This window comes from Panicum virgatum, chromosome 8K, assembly GCF_016808335.1.
Source record: "Panicum virgatum strain AP13 chromosome 8K, P.virgatum_v5, whole genome shotgun sequence".
Classification (NCBI taxonomy): Eukaryota; Viridiplantae; Streptophyta; class Magnoliopsida; order Poales; family Poaceae; genus Panicum; species Panicum virgatum.
The window spans coordinates 13,731,959-13,754,042 of record NC_053143.1 but is presented as its reverse complement, the minus strand read 5'-3'; the positions used below and the strand labels follow the sequence as shown (position 1 = coordinate 13,754,042).

Sequence of the window (22,084 nt, the reverse complement as noted above, 5' to 3'; positions counted from 1 at the left end):
GACCAGGACAGGGCACCGGTGACGAGGATGGCCTGTAAGTCAAGGTAGAAGTGCAAATGTTAATGCCCATGCGTTTGCTACCAACTTGCACATGCACCGCTGAGTTAGACAAACTATAATATAATTTATTTGATTTCACATCGCTCTACAAGCAATATCGCTCTACAAACAATAATATGATTTCTTTCATTTTCTTTGAAAACCCACAATTTCCTTCAAATCGATGCTGAATCAAGATCTCTATGAACATTATTAGGCAATAAAAAAATTCAACATATTCTCTTGTCACCATGTTCATCAACTTTTATGTCAAGTAACAACTTAGACTACTTAATGCTACGATCTGGAAACAACCAGATCATCATGAATATTCCTTGTATGTATAGAACTTGTGCATTAACAAGCGACGACACCCGTGTGCTATAAACACTGCATCTGCAAGCAAAATAGAATCTACAAATTTTCTAGACTTATAATCAGAGCATGTTGAGGGTCGAGGGACAAAATCTCCATGTTGAGGCTCTTGGTGCTGGGTACAATGCTAGACAAGCCATTTGTTCCAAGACGATATTTTCTGCTCCAGCCCAGCCGTGAGCACCTCATGGTCAGTGTGCTCAATTAGGTGATTTGCTGTGTCAACACTACAACTGAAAGAAAACCAAGGAGGTCTACGAATCAGAAAGCTAATGCAAAATTGCTTTCCTAGGATGGACCTTTCATTTCTATTTTGGCACGCCCATATACCCCACCACTAAATCCTGCACAGATTTTCCACAAAACACCATCTTCAAGCTCTAGCTGTGAGCTGCTTCTCCACTCCAGGATAAGTAGGGAGCAGACTGTTAAGATATATAGCAAGACAATGATACAAGAGACCTATTCACATTCAAAATGGTGGAAACCTTACCGCCAAGCCATTTGTGTAGTCAAAGCAGCTGCAGATGGTATAAGCAAAGCATTAGCTCAATTGTGAACGGGCAATTAAAGTTGTGGCGAAAAAATAGCAACCCATTTGTAGAGAGAATACGTGTAGCATGATGGTGTAATAACATCAACCAGGTCGTTTGCTGGCAGGCAAAAATAGGGAACATGCATCGAATTAGGCCATATATAAATTAAAAGATTCCATTCTGTTCCATTGTGGAAAACCCCAAAGAAAGCGTCAACATTATAGGCAAACAAATATTTACCTCATCAATATGTGTATCAAAATGCTTTAAGTGATCCTGTAAAAGTTCTCGGTTATACAATGTCATCACACATCAAAAGTTTCTAAGCGAAAGCATAATAACACCTTAAAATGTTTCCCGAGCTGTTGATTTGTAGAAACACATTGGTTATAGACAGGTGCATATATCCTGTGCGACAATGACATTCAGAAGAACCAAACCAGACTTGTAATCACTTTCAAAGTTCAGCCACATTGGACACAGAAGAACAAGGATTAAGCTTTCTAGCTGTGACTCAATAGTACCCAAGTAGCTAGAAGAACAAGCCCTAAAAGAAGAGAATAGAGCTTCTCTATTGACATCATTGTTTCTGAAGGCACTTAACTTGTTTTATGAAACAACAGAAATTTATCTAAACAGCCAACACATAGGCAACATAATTTTTGGTATATACTGCTCATCAACAAAAGTATACGAAATAATAGGGGCAAACCTTGGTTCCAGTGTTTCAAAGGCGACAAGTCTTGAGCTGGGTATGGCCAGATGCCTCGGCATACACTGCATGGATCTTCTTGCTCTATCCACACCATTGACAAGCAAGACCCTTGCTATATCTCTATTCTACTCTGTATGGCAAAATGCTGTGGTGTCCATCCATCCTGAATTAAAGGCAATATATTATTAAAGGAATTCATGTGTCCGTGAAGGCCTGAAAAGGGTTGAGATGATCTAATTTTGGCAGTATATTAACATACCTGGCTATTTGATTTTGTTATGGCGGAACTGCGGAAGAAAGGAACATTGTTGAGTTGCAGCATGCCAAATAATGTATTTTTTCTTTGCAAGAAAAAATAATGAAGCACCACAAGATCAAACTTGGAGATTAATTGTAACACAAAAAATAATTGATGTGAATGAATCCCTAGAGCAATTGGCATAAGAGATCAGATCATGCCAAAAAAAAAGGGAACGTTACCTGCTTTCCACCTTCAGATCCATCAGACAAACCCTATCAGGTTCCACGCACTCCATGTCAAGCATCCATCTACAAATGTTACACGACAATTCAGATACAACACGTGGGTCCAGTGCGGAAAAAAGATTGTTTGCAGTACTTGGTATTTAGGGGGACATTAACGACACAAGACTGCTACCCAGGGTTCGGGTTCTCATTGTTGCACTCTTGCCCTTTTTTCGTCATGTAGGCTTCGTGACACCTCTTGATACATGCATCCCTGACATCATCAGAAATTCAGTCATAATAGATGTAACAAGGAGTATCGCTAGCCTGTCTTCCTGCTCTACAATAATCTTTCTTGGAACAAATTAATTATACTTAAACCAGGAGCCTTAGTCTAAGCCGTGGGGTTGAGTAACCCTGAATTAGACTATAATCATTGCTAGGCTATAATATTGTTTTGTCCATCATTGCTTGTAAAACCTACACCATATCATCCCTAAATTAACATTTATCAAATCCTTCTAAAAATGCTAGCTAAGCAGTTTGGTTGTACCTGATGTTAGAACTATTGGATCGCCTAGGAGTAGATCGAGTGGTTACTTTCTTTTACCAGGATATAGAAGTTGTAGGACACCGTGGGTTCATCGGTGAAGTTCTGCGTTGGGGCAGCGACGCGCAGCGCAGAGACGTCGTGGTGGCGGTGTTGTCGCAGTGCAGGGGCGGCGATGGCCTGATGGCGACGGCGTAGTGGAGCTTCCCGTCGCTGACAGCCCACTCTTTAGATCGGATTAGGGTTAGGACGGTGGGAAAAGTGGCGGCAGTGAATCTCATAACCCTAGCCACCAGCACCCCACCTCCTGTTTAGGCACTGCGCGACGGGGGCCCACCAGCCTTGCATTGGGCTGGGCGCTCCCGATCAGAGCGCGAGTCAAAGGCCCAGTTGGCCGTTGGACCAACTGGTGGAGATCAACACAACATTCTCCCCCTTGATCTCATCTTTTACTTTTAAACTTCTCAACTTGAACTTAACTCTTTACTTTTTCTCTACTTGCTTTGCTCTTGGTCCTCATCTTCGGTACGTAGGGCATGCTTCGTCATGACAGTTATCGCTTACCATCAGATTAATAGCCACAATGCACATTTCTGTATTGAAACAAAACCTTAACCTTTCTTTGGGCCCTTTAGTAATCCAGAAATCATAGGCCTCCCGTAAAAACCCATGTCGACTTGGGCGGTAAGCCTTTGGTAAGCGGATCCGCAAGCACTTGCTTGATACTTTGGTGCTCAATGATGTCATATGATTCTGGATTTTCTCCTTCGCAACATATAACTCACCGTCAATGTGTTTGGCAGCACACTTGACATGTTGTCATAGGAGTGAAAACATTCGAATGGCAGCACACTTAACGGTTTCCTCAACCATTTTGCGTGTCCTTTAGCCTCATATCATGCTAAACTTTGGGTACAAGACCCATGATATGATAACTATTTTGCTTTGGAGCTTTTCCACAATAAAACTCTAAGCACGAGTGTTAGCTACTACTGTGGGCTTCACTAAACATCTCGCCAAAATTTAATTCTTTTTACTCACAACCTTTTGAGAGTACATGTTCCTTTCTTACTTAACATGAGGCTGACAATACTTTGCAAAATTACAAAAATATTCTATAACTCCATTCCAGTGATCTATTGCTAGACTGGACTTCTGCCAAAATGTCCCGGATACTTGCGCTATGTCAGGGTAAATTCTTTTGAGCACTAATTTTGCTTCCAACAGCTGAAGCACATGGAACCTTTTTCTTTTGATCGATCATATAACGGTTCCTAGAATGCTGAAAATTCCAATACTATTACCCTTGATAATAGGACAGGCGTAGGCTTGCTCGCATGCATACTATATATCTTTAGAATTCTTTTCTAAATATGCTCTCTGCGATAGTCCTGATACCCCCTTTTCTTTTATCCCGGTGAATTTTCTTTCCTAGAGCGAATGACTCTTCACCAAGATTATTCTTATCAAAACTAGAGGTCATAATAACCTTCTTTGAACTTTTCCATCTTTGAACTTTGCATATTTTCAATTTGTCATCTTGCATTGACCTTTACTTAAAACCCAAAATCTTTTTTTTTGTTCTCACAAAGCATTAGATGCCACTGTTCTGAAATATGATTTCATTAGGTGGTATTCCAATGTTATTTTCTTTCCACAACAGAAACCATTTAGTTATGTCATGTATATACTTTCTGGTACAAACCTCCATTGGGAGATATTGCTCCAACATCCATCTGATGCAATTCTAAAAACAGTATGCCACCATTGTCTTTATAATTCTAAAAGAACCCTTTCATGAGACCGCATAAAATGTCTCATTATATCTTATCCTTTTCTTTGCATAAATCCTTTTGTTACAAGTCGTGCTTATCGACTTTCTATGTTCCCTCTGGAGTCACATTTAATCTTGTAGACCCATTACAGCCTACAGTTTTGGCTCCTTTAGGAACTTATTCTATGTTCCAAAACAGGTTTGGAACTTCTAAGTCTCATGACATCTCTCATGGCTTCTTGCCACTTTGATGAATGAGCACCTCATGGCTTCTCTAAATGAGATGGAATTATCTTCATTTGTACTTCTTCACTTATGTGTATTTTTTATCTTTTAACAATAGAAATGTCGAGACAATTTTTGTGCTTGAACTTCTCATCAGGCCTTAGTTCTCGACATACTTTACTCCCCCAGATTATCCCATCTATTATAAAGATGAAATATCTTCATGCTTTTGTTTGGGTTTGATCTTTACGAGCCTCATAGGGTGCTATAAGCACTATCTTTTCTTTTGATTGCTTTGAGACTCAACTATCTTTTCTTCATATTTGGAGCTGAAAAAAAAACTCCAGGAATTTTGCTTATTTTCTTGAATGGGGTATCAATGTTATGACCGTTGTACTCTCTTTTCGGTCATATTCCTCTTTAATAGATCATTCTTGCTTTAAAATGCATCGCATTTAACTTTGCAGGGAAATTCTCTCTAAATTTTAATCTTTCTTGTCTTTCTAATCTTTCTCCCCCTCGAAATATGGCACAAACTTTGCTGCCATAATTTCGAAACTATTTTTAACACTTGTGAACGAGGAGCCTTTCATTACTAGAACTTTATTCATACGACCAAGTCATACAAAATAATGAGAGTACCATTTTCTCATTCCTTTTCAAGAGCACCTCAGAGTTCTTGATTTGTTGCACTTTCAGGAACTCATCAAGTTCTTCATTTTGCTATACTTTTGCAAGTCATGCTTGCAATCTTGGTTTGCATACAACTTTCTTTTTGTCCTTCGATTCTTTTCAGGTCACTATTCAACATACCACTATAGTAGTGCATGAGAATTGTTGGGATAACTTTAAAAGCTCCCCCAGACTTCTTTACTTTTATGTGATACTCAAGTAGCATATGAGCCATCACAACTTTTCCTGTCATGCAGGATATAAGTGACACAAGTGCCAAAAACTTTTCCGACATGCGGTATAAAACTTCAAAGGCATTTGCAACGCATGTTTAATTCAACGTTGGTCAAATTGAATGTGTGTCAAACTCATTTCAACCATTATCTTTACTATTGAAGGACAAGGAAAAAACATAATATAGTAATAAAACTTTGGTCACAATGACTAAAACATGCACATATACTTTCTTTTCTGATTAAATCTTCCCGTTGGTTCTAATTTAATCAGAAAATTTAACGAATTACAATATTTGTAAAACTTTAGTGAGAGAAACCAAAAACTTTTTGAAAACAATTGCATCTCTTTTCCATATCAACTAAAAGTCAGAATGGAACAAGCAATTTTCTTTCTTAACCACAACTATACAGCCGAGTAACCTCAAAACTTTATCTGTAGCGTTGATCGGAATCAACTTTTGTCTGTTAATTTCTCTCTACTTGGGAAGAATTGTATGTCTTAATTTAATGTTGATCAAAATTAAAACATACAACTTTTCTTTACTTTCAATTCTATATCACCGTTGGATAGAAATAGAACACATGACTAAAATAAAAATTATAATATTGCCATCATCAACTTTGGTCAGAAAATGACAACGTCATAATGAACTTTAAATTTCTTTTCTTTTAAGAGCAAACTAATGCTCAACTTGACACTTACAATGGCAAAATGGAGCCAAAATATCCTTTCTTTGACATACAACCTCGGAAGCTTTTCTTAACCTTAAACTTAAAGGCTCTTTTTTCCCACAGGGAAAAACTCATCTGAGTCTATCTTTCTTTATGGCAGCGGAGAACTTTTCTTTCTTTCATAAGATTTTCTTTGTCTTTCTCTCTTCTCTGAAAAATTGATCACTTTGATGCAAAAAGGTTAGAGATTTAACATTGAACTTAAAATCATAATATTGTTATCATCAACATTGGTCAGAAAATAACAATATCATAAATTAACTTTAAACAAATATCTTTCTACTCCTCTATTCAAATTTTCTCGTTGGTTCCAATTTAAATAGAGGATGAGACTTTTTACTTTGCAGCGGAAACATAAAAATTCTATATTCTTACTCATGTATTCTCTAAATAATTCTCCCGTTGGTTCGAATTGAATAGAGATGAAAACCTGATCAATATTCAAGGAAAATGTCTCTGAAAAAAAAATTCAATACTGTTACTGTGCTCTTTCGCCCAGCAGGCAAAAACAGCCAGCAGCCTGTAGCTGAGCCGCTTGGCCCTGCCCCGCCAGCTCTCCTGGGCTTGCTCTTCTCTCTTGCCTCCACGCGGCCCAGCAGCCAGCAGCAACCGCCTGGGCCGGCGGCCCAGCTCACGGCGCATCGCACGCGCGGCCCAGCAAACAGTGGCTTGGCCCGCTTCAGCTCCCGCCTGGGCCGGCGGCCCAGCTCGGCTCCCCTTGTCTCAATCCTGGTCGTCCAGCGCAATCGGACGGCTGTCCGCCTTCCTCGCGGGATCAAAACCCGTCGCCAGTCCTCCCCCTGAAACCCTAGGTTCCATTTGCTCCCCCCTTCTCTCTCTCATGGAGGCGGCGGCCGCGGGGGCTGGCCGGAGGAAGGACGGCGCCGCCGCCGGCCCCTTCTTTCTGTGCACCGAGCGGCGGCGGCCCTTGGCTAGAAGGAGGTGGCGGCGCCGCCGCTGCACGCCCCCTCGCCGGTCCCTTCTTTTCTCCCCCCGACGAGGCTCGACTCTTGGAGCGGTGGCCGCCTAGGGCGCCCGGAGGAGGTGGCGCCGCCGCCGCCTGCCCCCCCCCCCCTCGCCGGCGCACACGGCCCGAGATCCACGAGCCCCTTTCTCAATCTCTCCCTGAGCACACTGAGCGGCGGCCAGAGGAGATGGCGCCGCTGCAGGCCCCCTCGCCGACGTGCGCGCTCGCCGTGGGGAGCGCGCCGCCGTCGAGCGGCTCCGGGACGGCGCCCTGGGCCCCGAGCGCACGCGTCGAGAGGGTCCTTCCTCTAGCGGCTCGGGTCTTCCTCTAGCCGGCGCGCAGCGATGGAGCACCGGTGAGGCGGCAGCTCGTGGGTCTTCCCACGCAGCTCCGGCCGGCGGTGAAGGTGAGTCCCGCCGGCCTTGATCCCCTAGGGTTAGGGTCTTTGTTCTTTCGATTAGATTCAAAATAGAAATGTCTTTCTTTCCTTTCTGTGATTCTTTCGATCTGAGTTTGGATCCATTCCCAAATCGATCTACTTCGCTAGATCGGCTAACTGATACCATTGTTAGAACTATTGGATCGCCTAGGAGTAGATCGAGTGGTTACTTTCTTTTACCAGGATGTAGAAGTTGCAGGACACCGTGGGTTTGTCGGTGAAGTTCTGCACTGGGGTAGCGACGCGCAGCGCAGAGACGTCGTGGTAGCGGTGTTGTCGCAGTGCAGGGACGGCGATGGCCTGATGGCGACGGCGTAGTGGAGCTTCCCGTCGCTAATAGCTCACTCTTTAGATCGGATTAGGGTTAGGACAGTGGGAATAGTGGCGGCAGTGAATCTCATAACCCTAGCCACCAGCACCCCACCTCCTATTTAGGCACTGCACGACGGGGGGCCACCAGCTTTGCATTGGGCTGGGCGCTCCCGATCAGAGCGCGAGTTAAAGGCCTAGTTGGCCGTTGGACCAACTGGTGGAGATCAACCCAACACCTGACTGCAGTGATTTCTCCTTCTTAATCTTAATTCCTAAGTTATCAGCGTTTTTTCCCCTAAATATCTAGAATCCCTTTCCTAACTCGTGAGTTCTCACCCTTTGTTCTCTAAGAAAGGTGCAGAGGCAAAGTTCGGCTCCAAGCGGAAGCTGTCATCAGGGTTGAATTTTGCTGTAGAGTGGACAACGATCTGGCAGAATAGAACAACCAGTGAGCAAATCAAAGCTAATAAATAAAGGGCCATAAGCTGGACAATGTCTTTTCTTCCATATGCTCATCAACCAACACATCGTTGAGAGAGAAAATAAAATGTACAGAGAAAACATGGCTGACCCATTAAGTTCAGAGTTTGTTGTGACCTCCCACTCCCTTGGCCAAGTGAAGATATTAAATAAACAAGCTTAAACAAGCATTAACCAAATCAATACATCAAAAAAATATTAACCAAACAGCAGGCTTAATATTTTCTCCAAGTACTACATGTCAAAACAAAGCTAACCCAGCTGGTTTTATCCTTTTAGCATGCTCCTAACTCCATATATGCATTTAACAAGCTACAAAAGCATTTATATAGCATAAATAAAAATGCATAGAAAAAGTTATCATACAACACTTTTCGCAGTTCTTTCATATAGAGCATAGTAGAGTGCACATGCTACATGCAAGTGTTCAAAATATTTATGGCAAATAAAAATTTTATATCCAGGGACAGGCATGTGCAGCACCAACATATTCAATACCACAATCTTTTTTATTGACATCGAGCTTTCAAGAAGTGTTGAAAACAAGAATTTTACATTCATAAAGAAAATCAAGTAAACATGTATTTTTAATTTAACCAATGTTGTATGCATAACTACAAATTCTAATGGAGATGGACATTCCTCATGCATATGTTTTTAAGAAACCTAGCAAAAAAAATTTATAGTAATAAAAATATATTTTATTACAATTAGTTTGTTACAAAATACCCAATAAAATGGAATACTCAATTGGCTCCATCTTTTCTTCATTTTGATTGCTTTGTAGACAAAATCAACAACACTATGTAACAAAATAGAACTGAAGAAATCCCCAAATCATGGGCTGTGGATACAGCCTACAGGACACCCCATATGTGGTTGCAGGCAAAATAAAAAAACAGACGCATCTAAACATGGGAAATTGTCCTAAACAAACAGCAGTATGCATGCATAGCATACCTCCTCGCGGTCATGTTCAATTTTGTTCCCCTTGCTTGCAGTCCTCCCCCTTTTTCTTTAAGTCCTAGAGGTTCCATGAAGCACTTTGCTGTTGGGAAGAACAAAATGCACTCTTATTCTGTGCTGAGAAAAAAAATATAAAAAAAAGATGTGCAAGAACCAATGCATTCTCAAGCTATAAAAATAAAGAATGAGTCACAGTAAGATTGCAGAGGCACACCTGTATTGTGGTAGCAGGGCTTGGCCTAGAGCTGTCTGGCGTCTTGCTCTACAGAATTGAGAATCAGCATGGCACAAATTAGCTTCTCACCAAAGAAAGCTGCTACTCATATCTCAACCAAGTTTTAATGGAAACATGTATAAAGAAGCAAGAAATACAGAATATAAAATCTAGCATATTTATTTTGAATATGGAGAAGCATAGTAGTAGACAGGGAGGCCAATGTGTACCTTCATCAATCATCGTGAATTGCATCCAAAAGAACAAAGTAGATGAACAATGCCATCCCTCATGGCCTCTAGCACTAAAACTCTTTCCTCCATTTCAAAATATCTACACATCTAAATCCTATGTTAGCTCTTTCTCACGAAATTCAAGAACCAAGAGCCAATCCAGCCTTTCCGTGGTACTTAACCTACATAATTGAAAGAGCAATCAGTTTGGCAAGAAAAATATCAGCTTAACAAAAGTGCATGTTTGGACCTTATATATAATTCGGTGGCAACATTTTTGCACATCGCTGGTTTTAGAAAATGGGGATGCAATCGCTGCTTTTCTCACCTACCTTCAGCCAAGCAATATGCATGAACTGAATTTTTTCTGATCTCATTACCATTACAGAAATAAAGGAAGGAATCCATTATTGTTCATAAGAGCAACAATTTTATATAGCATATAAAACTCAATATCTGTATACAATGTTGACTTGAAGTTTACAAACAAAACTTCTTTGGTTAAACTCAAAAGATATGCTAACACCTCAGATAAGACAATCAAATTAGATTTCCTTATGGGTTGAACCAATATGAGTAAGAATTTAGATTTTTCTAACTTGAACATCAGACTTTGTTTTTGGGAAAATCAATAGGATCCGAAACAATGGTTGTCAGAGGATTGATTTTGGAAACTATAGGAACAAAACAAAATGGGACTTGAGCTTGTGATGCAAATGCAACATGATAGAAAAAATGAAGCTAAGGACAAGATTAATTACAATGGAATTGATCTAACTCAGTGGCTGAACCAACAGTTAAGAGTGGTGTGGGATTGCTAACCCTTGGTGAGAGGGAAACTCAAGAAATAGTAGAACCCTTTGAACTTTAACTGTTCAGATTGCTCACTAAAGAACAAACACATTCATGACAGAACAAACATACCCTCCCTCTATATCCACTCCTCCATCATCCATGCCTGCAAATAATTACACAGAAGATTAGCCCTTGGTTTTTCAAAAAAAAAAATCCCTTGCAACCCCAGGAATTTCACATCCCTGAGCATTGAAAATGGAAAGTAGAATCTATAGCTACATTTGATCAGAAACTTTGATGCTCCCTTCCTATCTAGCGCACTGCCCATTGGCTCAAAAGTTTTACACAGTTTAACAGTGTAACTAACCATTCAAGTCCAGCATTCTCCAGAAAGTCTCAATTGTCAATTAGGCACAGGATTGTAGCAGATGTTCTAGGCAGATTGCTATTATATATTAAAGTTGAAAGAAAATTGTAAGCATATAAGGAACTAAAGATATGACCTCCTGCTGCTGCTAATGGCGCCATCTCTGATCACAGAGCTGCCTGAAATGCACAAGCACAATCATCAACAAGGTAATTTAAAAGTTGAGCTATTACACTGTCACCTCTGACCTAAAACTGTAGGGAAAAACATACTTATTTTAGAAACATACTAATTTTGTTTTGCTAGAATAAAGTGTCAGAAGAAACGTAGTAGTGCAATGTCACTCCCAGGTCCCATCTTAGGACATACAATTTCTGACTAACCAACAAAATGCAAAGATTAAGTAAAATATTTCAACTTACTAAATCAAGAAATAACTGAGTGGAAAGGTCAGTTACGTAAATAACGAAGCAATGGTTTTCACTTTTCGTCAGGCTGTCCTTCATCAAATTTTAACACAACATATAATAATGATAATAAACCCTGAAACCTCTTAATCGATTAATTAATGCAAAGACTTGCAATTCTAATGTTTGTTGTAGAAAAAGAACAAAAAAGGCTCAAACTACAACTACTGAAACTAAATACGTCCAAAAAAAACTAGCATTGGCTCATATTCTGCATATGTTTACTGTTTACTGCAGTGCCAACAATAGGTGCGAGCTCAGTAATCTGGTAGTATTTTGATACACAGACACACAGGCCATGGGAATCGACACAATTTTGTTAGGAACAAGTTACATCACAACGCAAATAGCACCCAAAAGTGGAGCAACTACATTGGTGCACATACGCATTTCAACGAGCACTTAGCAAGCAGAGCTCAATTACACCCTGAGGCAGTAAAACAATGGTGGCTGGCGTCACTGTGCGGCGAAATCAGCGGCAACGTAGGGCACGATAGCATCCAAGGAGCTGGGGAATAGAGAGAGGAGGTGGGGGTCCATTTTACTCCTTACCCATCAGCTGCTATCACCGGAATCAGCCGCCTTGACTGCCTCTGTCTCGTCGCCGCCGCCTGTTTGTGCTGGCGGGTGTGATGCTCGTCTCGTTCGCCCGTGCGTGGCCGCCGTTGCCCTTCCAAGTTTGCCCTCGACGTCTTCCGCCTCGCCGTGACACGCCGGATGGGGAGAAGAATTAGGGGAGGCGCCGGAGGGGAAGGCGAGGGGGAGGCTCCCCCACGGCACCAGGGAGGCAGCGAGGAGGGGGCTGACAGAGGGCGCCCCCACGGCAGCAGGGCGGAGGAGAGGGGTCCCCACGGAACCAAGGAGGCGGGGAGGAGGTTGATAGGAACGGCGATCCTACCGCGACTACGAAGGTTGTAGGGGTGTGTGGATGGAGGGCGAGGCCTTGGGGGTCGCCGGCGAATGGGCGCCGTGGCGACCAGCAAGGGGCGGCAGCAGCGTAGAGAGCACGAGACAGAGAGAGTCGCGAGATGGGGATGGCCCGTGAGGCCAAGGCCAACTGAGATTCAATTGTAAGCCTATCTTTTCCAAGAATCAAGAGTGTCATATTTATAACTTACAAATATTTCAATTTATGGAAATAAACTTAACCCTTAAGTAAATAAGATTGTGGTCCTCCTAGCCACTTGCGCGCCGCCGCCGCTGGTAAGTGATCAGCGACGCTAGTTGGGGGCGCCTGGGCCTGCTGGGCCTGGCCCATAACATCTCTCCGCTCCTCGGGAAACAGCTCGTCCTCGAGCTGGAAGTCGGGGTAGCGCTCGACGAAGGACTCCCGTGGCTTCCAAGTCGCATCGTTTGGAGGTAGCCCCTGCCACTCCACGAGAATCTCCCAGGCGCCATGCTGAAAGCGTGCCCGCTGCAGCAGGAGTCAAGACCACCCTGCCATCATGAATGGACGGCAATGGCGGCGTGGACGCAGGAGGGTCGCCGTGGAAGGGCTTCACCAACCCCACATGGAAGACATTGTGGAGGTACGACCCCTCTGGAAGCTGCAGACAATAGGCCACCTGCCCAATGCGCTCGATCACCTGGAACGGACCTGCGTAGCGGGGGCCGAGCTTGCCCTTGGGACGGCGCTCCAGCGAGTGGGTCGGCCTGTGTAGCAAGCAGAGCCAGACCCAATCACCCACCGCAAACTCCAGCTCGCGGAGGTGAACATCGTAGTAGTACTTGGCGTGCTGACGCGCTTGGAGGAGACGCTCGCGGACATCGGCGAGGAAGGAGTCGCGGTCGCGGAGGAGCGTGTCGGCAGCGTCCGTCTGGGCCGTGCCGACGGTGTGTGGTAGTAACGCCGGCGGAGGCCGCCCGTAGACCACCTCGAATGGCGTCGCCCGAAGCGCCATGTGGTATGAGGTGTTGTAGCAATACTCCGCACACGCGAGCCAGTCAACCCAGGCTCGCGGGCGGTCATCCGTGGTACACCGCAGGTACATGGCCAGCACCTTATTGATGATCTCCGACTGGCCGTCCATCTGAGGATGAAAAGCCGTGCTGAAACGGAGCTGGACGCCGGCCATCTTGAACAGGTCGCGCCACATGTGACTCGTGAAGACTGGGTCCCGGTCGCTGATGATGGACGTCAGGAAGCCGTGGAGCCGAACAATGCCGTGTATGGATGGCTCAGGGCGATGAAGTGTGCATACTTGGAGAAGCGGTCCACCACGGTGAGGATGACCGACTTCCCGTCGACCTTGGGCAGGCCCTCGATGAAGTCCATTGAGATGTCCGCCCACACCTGGGAGGGGACCTCGAGGGGCTGGAGCAGCCCCGCTGGCCGCTGTGTCGGCGTCTTGTTGCGCTGGCATGTCGGGCAGGCGCGGACGAACTCCTGCACCAGCCGCCTGTCGTGGGGGATGTAGAAGTCGGCGTGCAGATGTTGTAGGGTCTTCTGGACTCCCTCATGGCCCGCTGAATGAACCAATGAGAGCACCCGCTGGCGGAGGTCGTGCTGGGCGGGCACGAAGATGCGCTTGCTGTGGAGGAGGAGCCCGGCATCCCAGCACCAAGGAGCCGTGAGGCCCTCACCCTGGAGCTGGGCGGCCTCGTCGTCGGTGGAGGTAGTGGCCCAAATGTCGTCGACGAGGCTGAAAGACGGCCCGGAGATGGCGTGGAGCGCTGCTACGTCGTCGGAGCTGGACTCGCTATCACGGCGAGAGAGGGCGTCGGCCGCGGAGTTGAGGCGCCCCGGACGATACTCCATGGCGAAGTCGAAGCCGAACAGCTTGCTGAACCACTGGTGCTGGGGGATCGCCGCTGGTCGAGGAGGTACTTCAGGCTGTAGTGGTCGGTGCGGGCCAGGAAGCGGCGCCCCCACAGGTAGGGCCGCCAGTGCTGCACAGCCTGTACCAGGCCAATAAGCTCCCTCTCGTAGGCTGCCAGCTTGACATGGGAGGCGGCGAACGGCCTGCTGAAGAAGGCCAGGGGTTCGGACCCCTGGTGGAGTACGGCGCCAAACCCGGTGCCGGAGGCGTCGCAGTTGACCACGAACTGCTCCTCGAAGTCCAGCATCTACAGAACGGGACCTGTGGAGAGCGCCTGCTTCAGCGCCGCAAAAGCCTCCGCTGCTTCTGCGGTCCAGGCGAAGGCCTCCTTGCACATGAGGTGAGTCAGGGGGGCGGCGATGGCCCCTAAGTCCCGGATGAACTTCCGGTAGCACCCGGCGAGTCCCAGAAAGCCGCGGACGCCCTGGGCCGAGCGGGGCTCAGGCCAGGACACCACAGCCTCCACCTTGGCATTGTCCTTGGCAACGCCCCCATCCGAGATGACGTGGCCGAGGTAGGCGACCGAGCTGGAGCCGAAGGAGCACTTGGAGCGCTTGAGGTGGAGGTCGTGGGTGCGGAGCGCGTCGAGGACGAGGTGGACGTGTTGCATGTGCTCGGACCATGAGGAGTTGTAGATCAGGATATCATTAAAGAAAACAAGCACAAACCGCTGAAGGAATGACTGCAGGACGTCGTTCATGAGAGCCTGGAACGTGGCCGGTGCATTGGAGAGTCCGAACGGCATGACGAGGAACTCGAAGTGGCCGCAGTGGGTGCGGAACACGGTCTTCTCCACGTCGGCCAAGTGCATGCGCACTTGGTGATAGCCAGAGCACAAGTCCAGCTTGGTGAAGAAACTGGCGCCGTGTAGCTCGTCGAGGAGTTCGTCGACCATCGGGATCGGAAACTTGTCCTTGGAGGTCTTGTCGTTCAGTGCGTGGTAGTTGACGTAGAAGCGCCAAGTGCCGTCCGTCTTCTTGACCAGCAGCACGAGCGCCGAGAACGGGGAGGTGCTGGGTCGAATGATGCCCTAAGACAGCATCGTGGCACACTGGCGCTCGAGCTCGTCCTTCTGCAGCTGGGGGTAGCAGTACGGCCGGACCGCCACTGGTGCCGTGCCCGGTAGTAGGTGGATCCTGTGGTCGTAGGGGCGGGACGGAGGCAACCCGTGCAGCTCGGCGAAGACGTCATCGTACTACTGGACGAGGACGTCGAGGAGGGGGCGCTCGGGGTCGGCGGCCAGGGCCTGCAGGCTCGGCTCGAAGATGTCGTCGCGGGGGGATCCAATTCCCCGCCAGAAGATGCGACGCCCGTGCCACGTGAATGCCATGCAGAGGTCCTTGAAGTCCCACAGGATTGGGCCTAAGGTCCGCAAGTAGTCGATGCCGAGGATGACGTCGAAGCCGCCCAGATCAATGCCGAGGCAGCTGATGGTGAAGTCCTCCTTGCCAATATGCATGGCGACGTTGCAGGCCACCAGCCCGCAAAGGCACGCGGTCTCCGTTGGCCACCGTCACGCACGTGTTGGTCGTAGATGTCGCCAGGCCCATGCGACGCATCAGATGCACGTGGACGAAGTGGTGCGTGGAGCTGCTGTCGAGGAGGGTCGTGAGGCGGTGGCCGTGGATGTAGACAGGTACCATCATCGTGTCCTCCGTGCGGATGCCGGCGATGGCGTGCAAGGAAACCACCGGGGCGGCCTCCTCGACTGGCTGGGCATCGGCGTCTCCGGCCGCCGCATCGTCCTCGCCGTCGGACGTGTAGTCGCTCACCTCCAGGAAGAAGAGGTGCTGGCACTGGTGTCCGCGGATGTAGGGCTCTTCGCAGTTGTAGCAGAGGCCCTGGCGGCGGCGTTCCACCATCTCACCCGGCGTCAGGCGGCGAAACGTCCAAGGCGGCGGCAATAGGGCGGCCGGGGCCGGCAGCGCTGGGACTGGTGCAGCCGTGCGAGGTGCTGTCGGTGGCGGTGCTAGGGGGAGGCGCTGGGGAAGGCGCCCTGAGCGCTGCGGCGGCGCGGTCGGAGTGGCCGCCGCGTGACACTCAAAAGCCCGTGCCAAGTGCATGGCGTCCTGAAAAGTCTGGGGCGTGGAGCTCGACGTCGACGCGGATGTGGTCTGGCAGGCCACCCACAAAGAGGTCCGCCTTCTGTTGCGGCGACAACTCAGGCGTGTGGCACACCACAGCGTTGAAGCACTCCTGGTAATCCTGGACGGCACCGTGCCAGGGGAGCCTTGCCAACTCCGAGTGGCGATTGGAACGGATGGATGGCCTAAAGCGCTGGTTGACGAGCTCCTTGAGGTGCTCCCAGGATGGCATGCCCTCGTCCTGCTCGAGGGCGTAGTACCAGGTCTGAGCCACACCCGTCATGTGGTATGAGGTGAGTCAGACCCGATCCGACGCTAGGGTGCGCTGACCGCGAAAGAACTGCTCACAGCGGTGGAGCCAGTTTAGCAGGTCTTCAGCGCCGTCGTAGGAGGGGAAGTCGAATGAGGGCACGTTGAACCCATCCGGGATCGGCGATGGTGAGTGGGGGAGCAGGATGCTGGTGATCGGCAGGGACGGCACCATTGTGGGCGCCGCGCTCATGACGGCGGCGGCCGACGAGGAAGAGCCTGCCATCGTCGAAGATCCAAACCCTGGCATCCTGTAGGGGAAGGAAGCGGTGGAGGTCGGCGCGCGCTGCGACTCCACCGCCATCAGGCGCGCCTTGATGTCGTCCAAGGCGTCCAGGCGGCCGAGGACCTTGGTCATCATGGCCGCCAGTCCTTCGATGGTCATCGGTGTAGGGTTCTTCCCTTCGTCGCCTAGCATAGCTGATACCAGGTTGATAGGAACGGCGATCCTACCGCGACTGCGGAGGTTGTAGGGGTGTGTGGATGGAGGGCGAGGCCTTGGGGGTCGCCGGCGAATGGGCGCCATGGCGACCAGCAAGGGGCGGCGGCGGCGTGGAGAGCACGAGAGAGAGAGAGTCGCGAGATGGTGTTGGCGCTCCTTAAGTACCCATTTTATCCCTTATTTATCCTTGATAATGGCATGAATTCAATATCAAAATCACTAACCATCCTAACCCCGGCCTAATTATTGGTCATTTTCACATTTGCACATATATTTTGGAGTAACTTTGTTTTTGCAGGTTTTTGGCCTATTTTGGAGCATGAAATGATGAGGCCCATGATCGACCGCTAACACGGAGAAAGACGAAGGCCAAAGCCCAAAAGAACGACCAAAGCCCATGGTGATTCGAAGCCTATTCATGCACATCCACCTTCCAAGAGAGCCCAAGGACCAAAGCACGAACCGTAAAACTCTGGGGACTTAAACAGAAGATGCTGGAGCTTGGACGACAAGCACCCCTATCTAATTCGCGGAGATAATGACATCTAAAGCCCACATGTAAAGGTGAAGAAAGTCAAAATGTCAAGAAAAGCCACATGGAGGAAGATGGGCTTGAGATTTGGAGGTTTACCCATGGATCAACTCAGCCCGAGAGATATTCGCGCAAACAGCATGATCTTTCGGTGCGGATTCAGAGACTTAAACAGCCTCTAATGGAAAACGGTTGAATACCAAAGTTGTGGGCCTCAATGAGATCTTCGATTTGGACATATGGAAGGCCCAATTTGGGTCAAGGAGCTAGGAGATATGGCCCCCGAAATACCTGCTGCGTAGACAAGTCCGAAATCAGACAGATTTTCTTCCGAGGCTATTTTGGGGATCTTATCTTTGTTTTCAAGGAAAGCAATGAATACCAAAGTTTGATATAATTTCGTGGCACACAATCTGGACACCGAATTTGCATTATTTAGAGTACAGACATAGGAGATATGGCGTCGGCAAGGAAGGGCTGCGAAACAGGAAAATCTGGACGAGGCTGATTTTATGAAAACCAAGTTTGCTTCTCTCCCAAGGAAGATCTCGTGCAAGGCAAGGTGGAACACACCCCAAGGCTCCCCAAGGGCATAAATACAACCCCCTAGGTGCCCAAGGGAGGGGATCCAATCCACCCAAAACTCGACGAAAACCTAGGGCTAAGACCGGAGGAAGACGACGGCCGCCGCAAGCCTTCGAGGGTACCTAGGAGATGGCTTAGGCCACCCCTAGCCGCCATGGCCTCCCTGCGAGGTTGTGCCATGGTGGGGTTCGAGAGTCATCCCCAACATTCGTCGGGGTATGTACACATACGATGGTGATATCAATCTACTCTTTTTTCTAACTGTCTCGACTTTGGTCTACTTCAATGCATGGTTTCTTTCTCATATGTAATGCATCCATATGTTCATAGTAAGATTAGATCTATTCGTGGTAATTAGTCTACATCTTGCGGATACATTGAGGAAGCACGTTTTAGCTAGTGGTTGATTACCCTGGTGTGGTGACAGCATGGCAGAAGGAAAAGTTCTAGCGACGACATGATGTGGAATAGGATCGATGGCGAGTACTATGGGAGTCTGGGGTAAAGCTTTGGGAAACCTATGCGTCGACACGCACCTCGCACCGGCGACCTTGGGAAAGTAGGCCGCATGCGAGCTGCCTTTCTAAGAGATGATTTCGTGTACCTTTAGTTGAGATGCAATCTATGCTTTGATCACCTTTTTCACTAGAACCGTACCTAGAGACGATAGGCCCTAGCTCCTTGGTTGTGTTATCTCATCTACGGTTGTGGGTGTGATGAACACTTATGCTTCATTCATATCTATCAAGTGTTCAATTTATATGCAATTTTCGCTTCATGTTTAGGATAGGTTTGATAGATTAGATGGTAAACCCTAGTCGGTTCGCTTCCGATCCACGGATGATAAACCTTGGGGGAGTACTCTAAGGAAAAAGCTACCACGATCCGTGCGCTTGCGGTACGTAAATTGGCGCTTTAAGAAGCGTCAACAAGCTTTTCTGGTGCCATTGCCGGGGATCGGCAACTCGAACCCTAGGGCGATCTATCTAGTTTTTTGGACTAACCCTAATTTTTATTATTGCATATAGGCTTGTTTTCTTGTTTGTGTCCTTGAAAGCAGGTGGAAAAAGTTAGACACCAAACTTGGACTTCGAGAAGTCCATAATCCACTTCGACAAATTTTAACAATCGGCAACAAGATGATCGAGGAGCCTCGACATGGAACATCGACAACGTCCACATCGACATGACGGCAACAACATCAAGATTCGCTCTTTAGTGGTAGGTGCTAACTTTTGTTAGTGGCCCAGCATCCGCTATCGAGTCCCCACTCCCCAAAGCAAAAGATGATAAATAAGGTATGCCGCCGTGTCAATTGATTTTAAAGACTGATGTTTTTGGGAAGAATTGTTTGTTCAAGCAATAGGTATGAAGCATGCCCGCGAAGAAAATCGTGCGATCATCATCATCTATGAAGTGTTACTGTTGTGATGAGTTTTTCGTCCAAGATCAGAGAAGTACCATGAGTAATTAATAGATTATTTTGAAGCGCCATCAAGTCTTCTTTCTAACGGATCAAGAACCATCAGCTTTGGAGATCGGTGTGAAGAGTTATGATAAAATCTTTCAATGCTGCGCGTTCTGAAATCCCTGTGGACAGATTGCAGCGCCGTAATAAAATAAGTATAACTTCTTTATCCGGAGTCCAATCGGGGCGAATAACCACTTTTTTGGAAAGATAATTTGATTCAACTTGCAATGGAGTAGAAGTTTGGTACATTCTCTACACTGGATGAAGGGAATTCAACGAGGACAGAGGCAGTGGCAACCGACGAAGAATGTGATGATGATGTCAAAGGATGATTGGAAGGCTGTGTATACAAAAGATGATGATTTGAAGTTAACCAAAGTTGGAGGCAACAAGATTAGAAGAACCACAACACCAACTATCTTCTCCAGAGGGATGCTCGATATACTTCTAATCGAGTGATGCTATCAAGGAAGGAAACTGTTCGGATCATCAACACGAAGCACAGGAGCATCTTCTAATCCCGACACCTTGGGTAAAGCAAGAACAACGGAGAAGACACATTATTGAAGCCGCGATATTTTCTAGTAATCAATGGTGATGACCTTGAAGCCTAGGGACGCACGACACTATGCTCCAAAGACCACATGATCGAGATCATTGACATCTTCGGATGAATTCACAAGAAGATATTATTCTCATCAATGTCCAGCTCGACCTCAGAAGCAAATAGCGGCATATTTTTGGATATTCAAAATCCCCATGAAGTTCCAGTTCCAACGGATCAAGAATGAAGTCGATCGAAGTTTCCTACAAGAAGTTATGGCCAAAACATCGAAGGTCGTGCACTCTGAAATTTTCTGGACAGCATGCAGCGCTAAAGTAAAACGGTCATAACTCTCTCGTTTGGACTCAGTTTAAGATGAATGACCACTCGTTGGAAAGGTAATTTCATAAATATTTCAATAGATCTATATTTTGGTATATGTTCTGTTGAGTATACAGGAGAGATTCCTTGAAGAATAGGCAGGAGCAATGCGATGAGAACAAGATAGAGAAGATGACGATGACAAAAATGAAGGGGAGCTTGGGTGATGCTTTCATCAAGCATACGTGATAAAATTCAGAGGCTTGGAGAAGAGGAAGAACCCCAATGACATTGGCAAATGAAGACACAAGCGGTCGACTTTCGACAAATGAAGATGTTGCAAGCAAACCACGAGGGATTACAAGAGGCGACATCAAGCTGCATGGACACTTTGGATTCTCGCACGAAGGACCATGGCTTCACATCAATGAGAAGGTATGTGAGAAAGTCAAGCTCTATGACTTTAAATGAAGCGCTTTGCGTGATGCAACCCGTTCATTTTATTTATATATATATATATTAATATGACCGTCTACATTGCACTCTTTAATCGGAATATCAAGTAACATTGTACCGTTGCTCTAACAAAAACCACAACTTTATGTTGTTCATTCTAAATATTATTGAGGGAGCACTTTGTTATTTGATCTTGGGAAACTTGTAGACCTTTTTGTGTGCCTTTTAGTATTTTGAGTCTTTTTCTTTGTGTCTTTTTAGAGAGATTTATGAAGCATTGCACCACCCTTTGATTCTAAACTTGTGGCTAGTTAACTTAGGCTAACTTTTTTGTTTTGTTTTAGACCACCTCATCATGCCATATCATTTTGTTCACCCACCCCATGTTGAATTGCATAACATGTTGTTCGTCTCACCTTTGCATTGCATTGCATGTTGCATAAAAAAACTTTTTCTAAAAAACATTGACTAGCCTCGCTTTTGAGATCCTAAAACCCTTAGGAAAACCACTCATAGAGCAATCCTAAAACAATAGATTATGTTTTTCATTCAAAAAAAATCTAACTTTTGTTTCTCTCTAGTTTTTTTTTAAAAAAACCCACCTTAGATAGAATTTCTATACCCAACACTCTCTCTTCAAAATTTTTGATTTAAGCCAAAAATATAGGAAACCCATAAACCTACTTCTAAAATCTTGTTAGCTCGGTTACTTGATACTTTTTCGATAAATAATATTTTCATTGACAAAAGTCTCACTTCTTATGAAGTGTCGCGAAGGTTTTTTGTCACTCTTAGCAATTGTTTTTGAATAAGCTAGTTGCGGAACGACATCGAAAGGTCCTTTCAACCCCGCTAACACCTGTTTTTGCTAACTTTGCATTTGCACTTTGCATCCATTCCATTGTTCATGCACTCATTTTGCTAGCTTGGTCTCAATCTTATTGATGTATGCTTTCCTATCT

General features: G+C 46.4%; 1 protein-coding gene across 20 annotated transcripts; it reads right to left on the bottom strand.

The window, feature by feature from the left end:
- Window positions 1-249: 249 nt before the first annotated feature.
- On the bottom strand, window positions 250-12,637 carry LOC120643995. 20 transcript variants are annotated; one of them, XR_005663292.1, is made up of 11 exons: window positions 12,112-12,622; window positions 11,229-11,271; window positions 10,855-10,888; window positions 9,928-10,112; window positions 9,698-9,745; window positions 2,741-9,565; window positions 2,285-2,404; window positions 2,146-2,214; window positions 1,925-1,952; window positions 1,663-1,828; window positions 250-935 (listed from the first exon to the last, which is right to left on the bottom strand). XR_005663292.1 is itself a non-coding variant. In XM_039920519.1 (6 exons), exons 1-5 carry the CDS (start codon window positions 2,959-2,961, stop codon window positions 1,778-1,780), a joined length of 450 nt encoding a protein of 149 aa, XP_039776453.1. In that variant the 5' UTR covers window positions 2,962-3,764; the 3' UTR covers window positions 250-935; window positions 1,663-1,777. The 20 variants fall into 20 exon arrangements, 2 of the variants coding, with proteins under 2 accessions (XP_039776453.1, XP_039776452.1); XR_005663291.1 differs by having other exon boundaries at window positions 250-839; window positions 908-935; window positions 1,191-1,828; window positions 1,925-2,214; window positions 2,324-2,404; XR_005663293.1 differs by having other exon boundaries at window positions 250-758; window positions 908-935; window positions 1,925-2,214; window positions 2,324-2,404.
- Window positions 12,638-22,084: the final 9,447 nt, after the last annotated feature.

What these genes read in the sequence shown, in the direction of transcription:
- LOC120643995 (XM_039920518.1), bottom strand. Translation starts at nt 2,961, where the DNA reads ATGAGATTCACTGCCGCCACTTTTCCCACCGTCCTAACCCTAATCCGA. An exon ending in CCTACAACTTCTATATCCTG is followed by an intron (nt 2,405 to 2,740) that starts GTAAAAGAAAGT and finishes TGATGATGTCAG; the next exon opens with GGATGCATGTATCAAGAGGT. An exon ending in AATGAGAACCCGAACCCTGG is followed by an intron (nt 2,215 to 2,323) that starts GTAGCAGTCTTG and finishes TAACATTTGTAG; the next exon opens with ATGGATGCTTGACATGGAGT.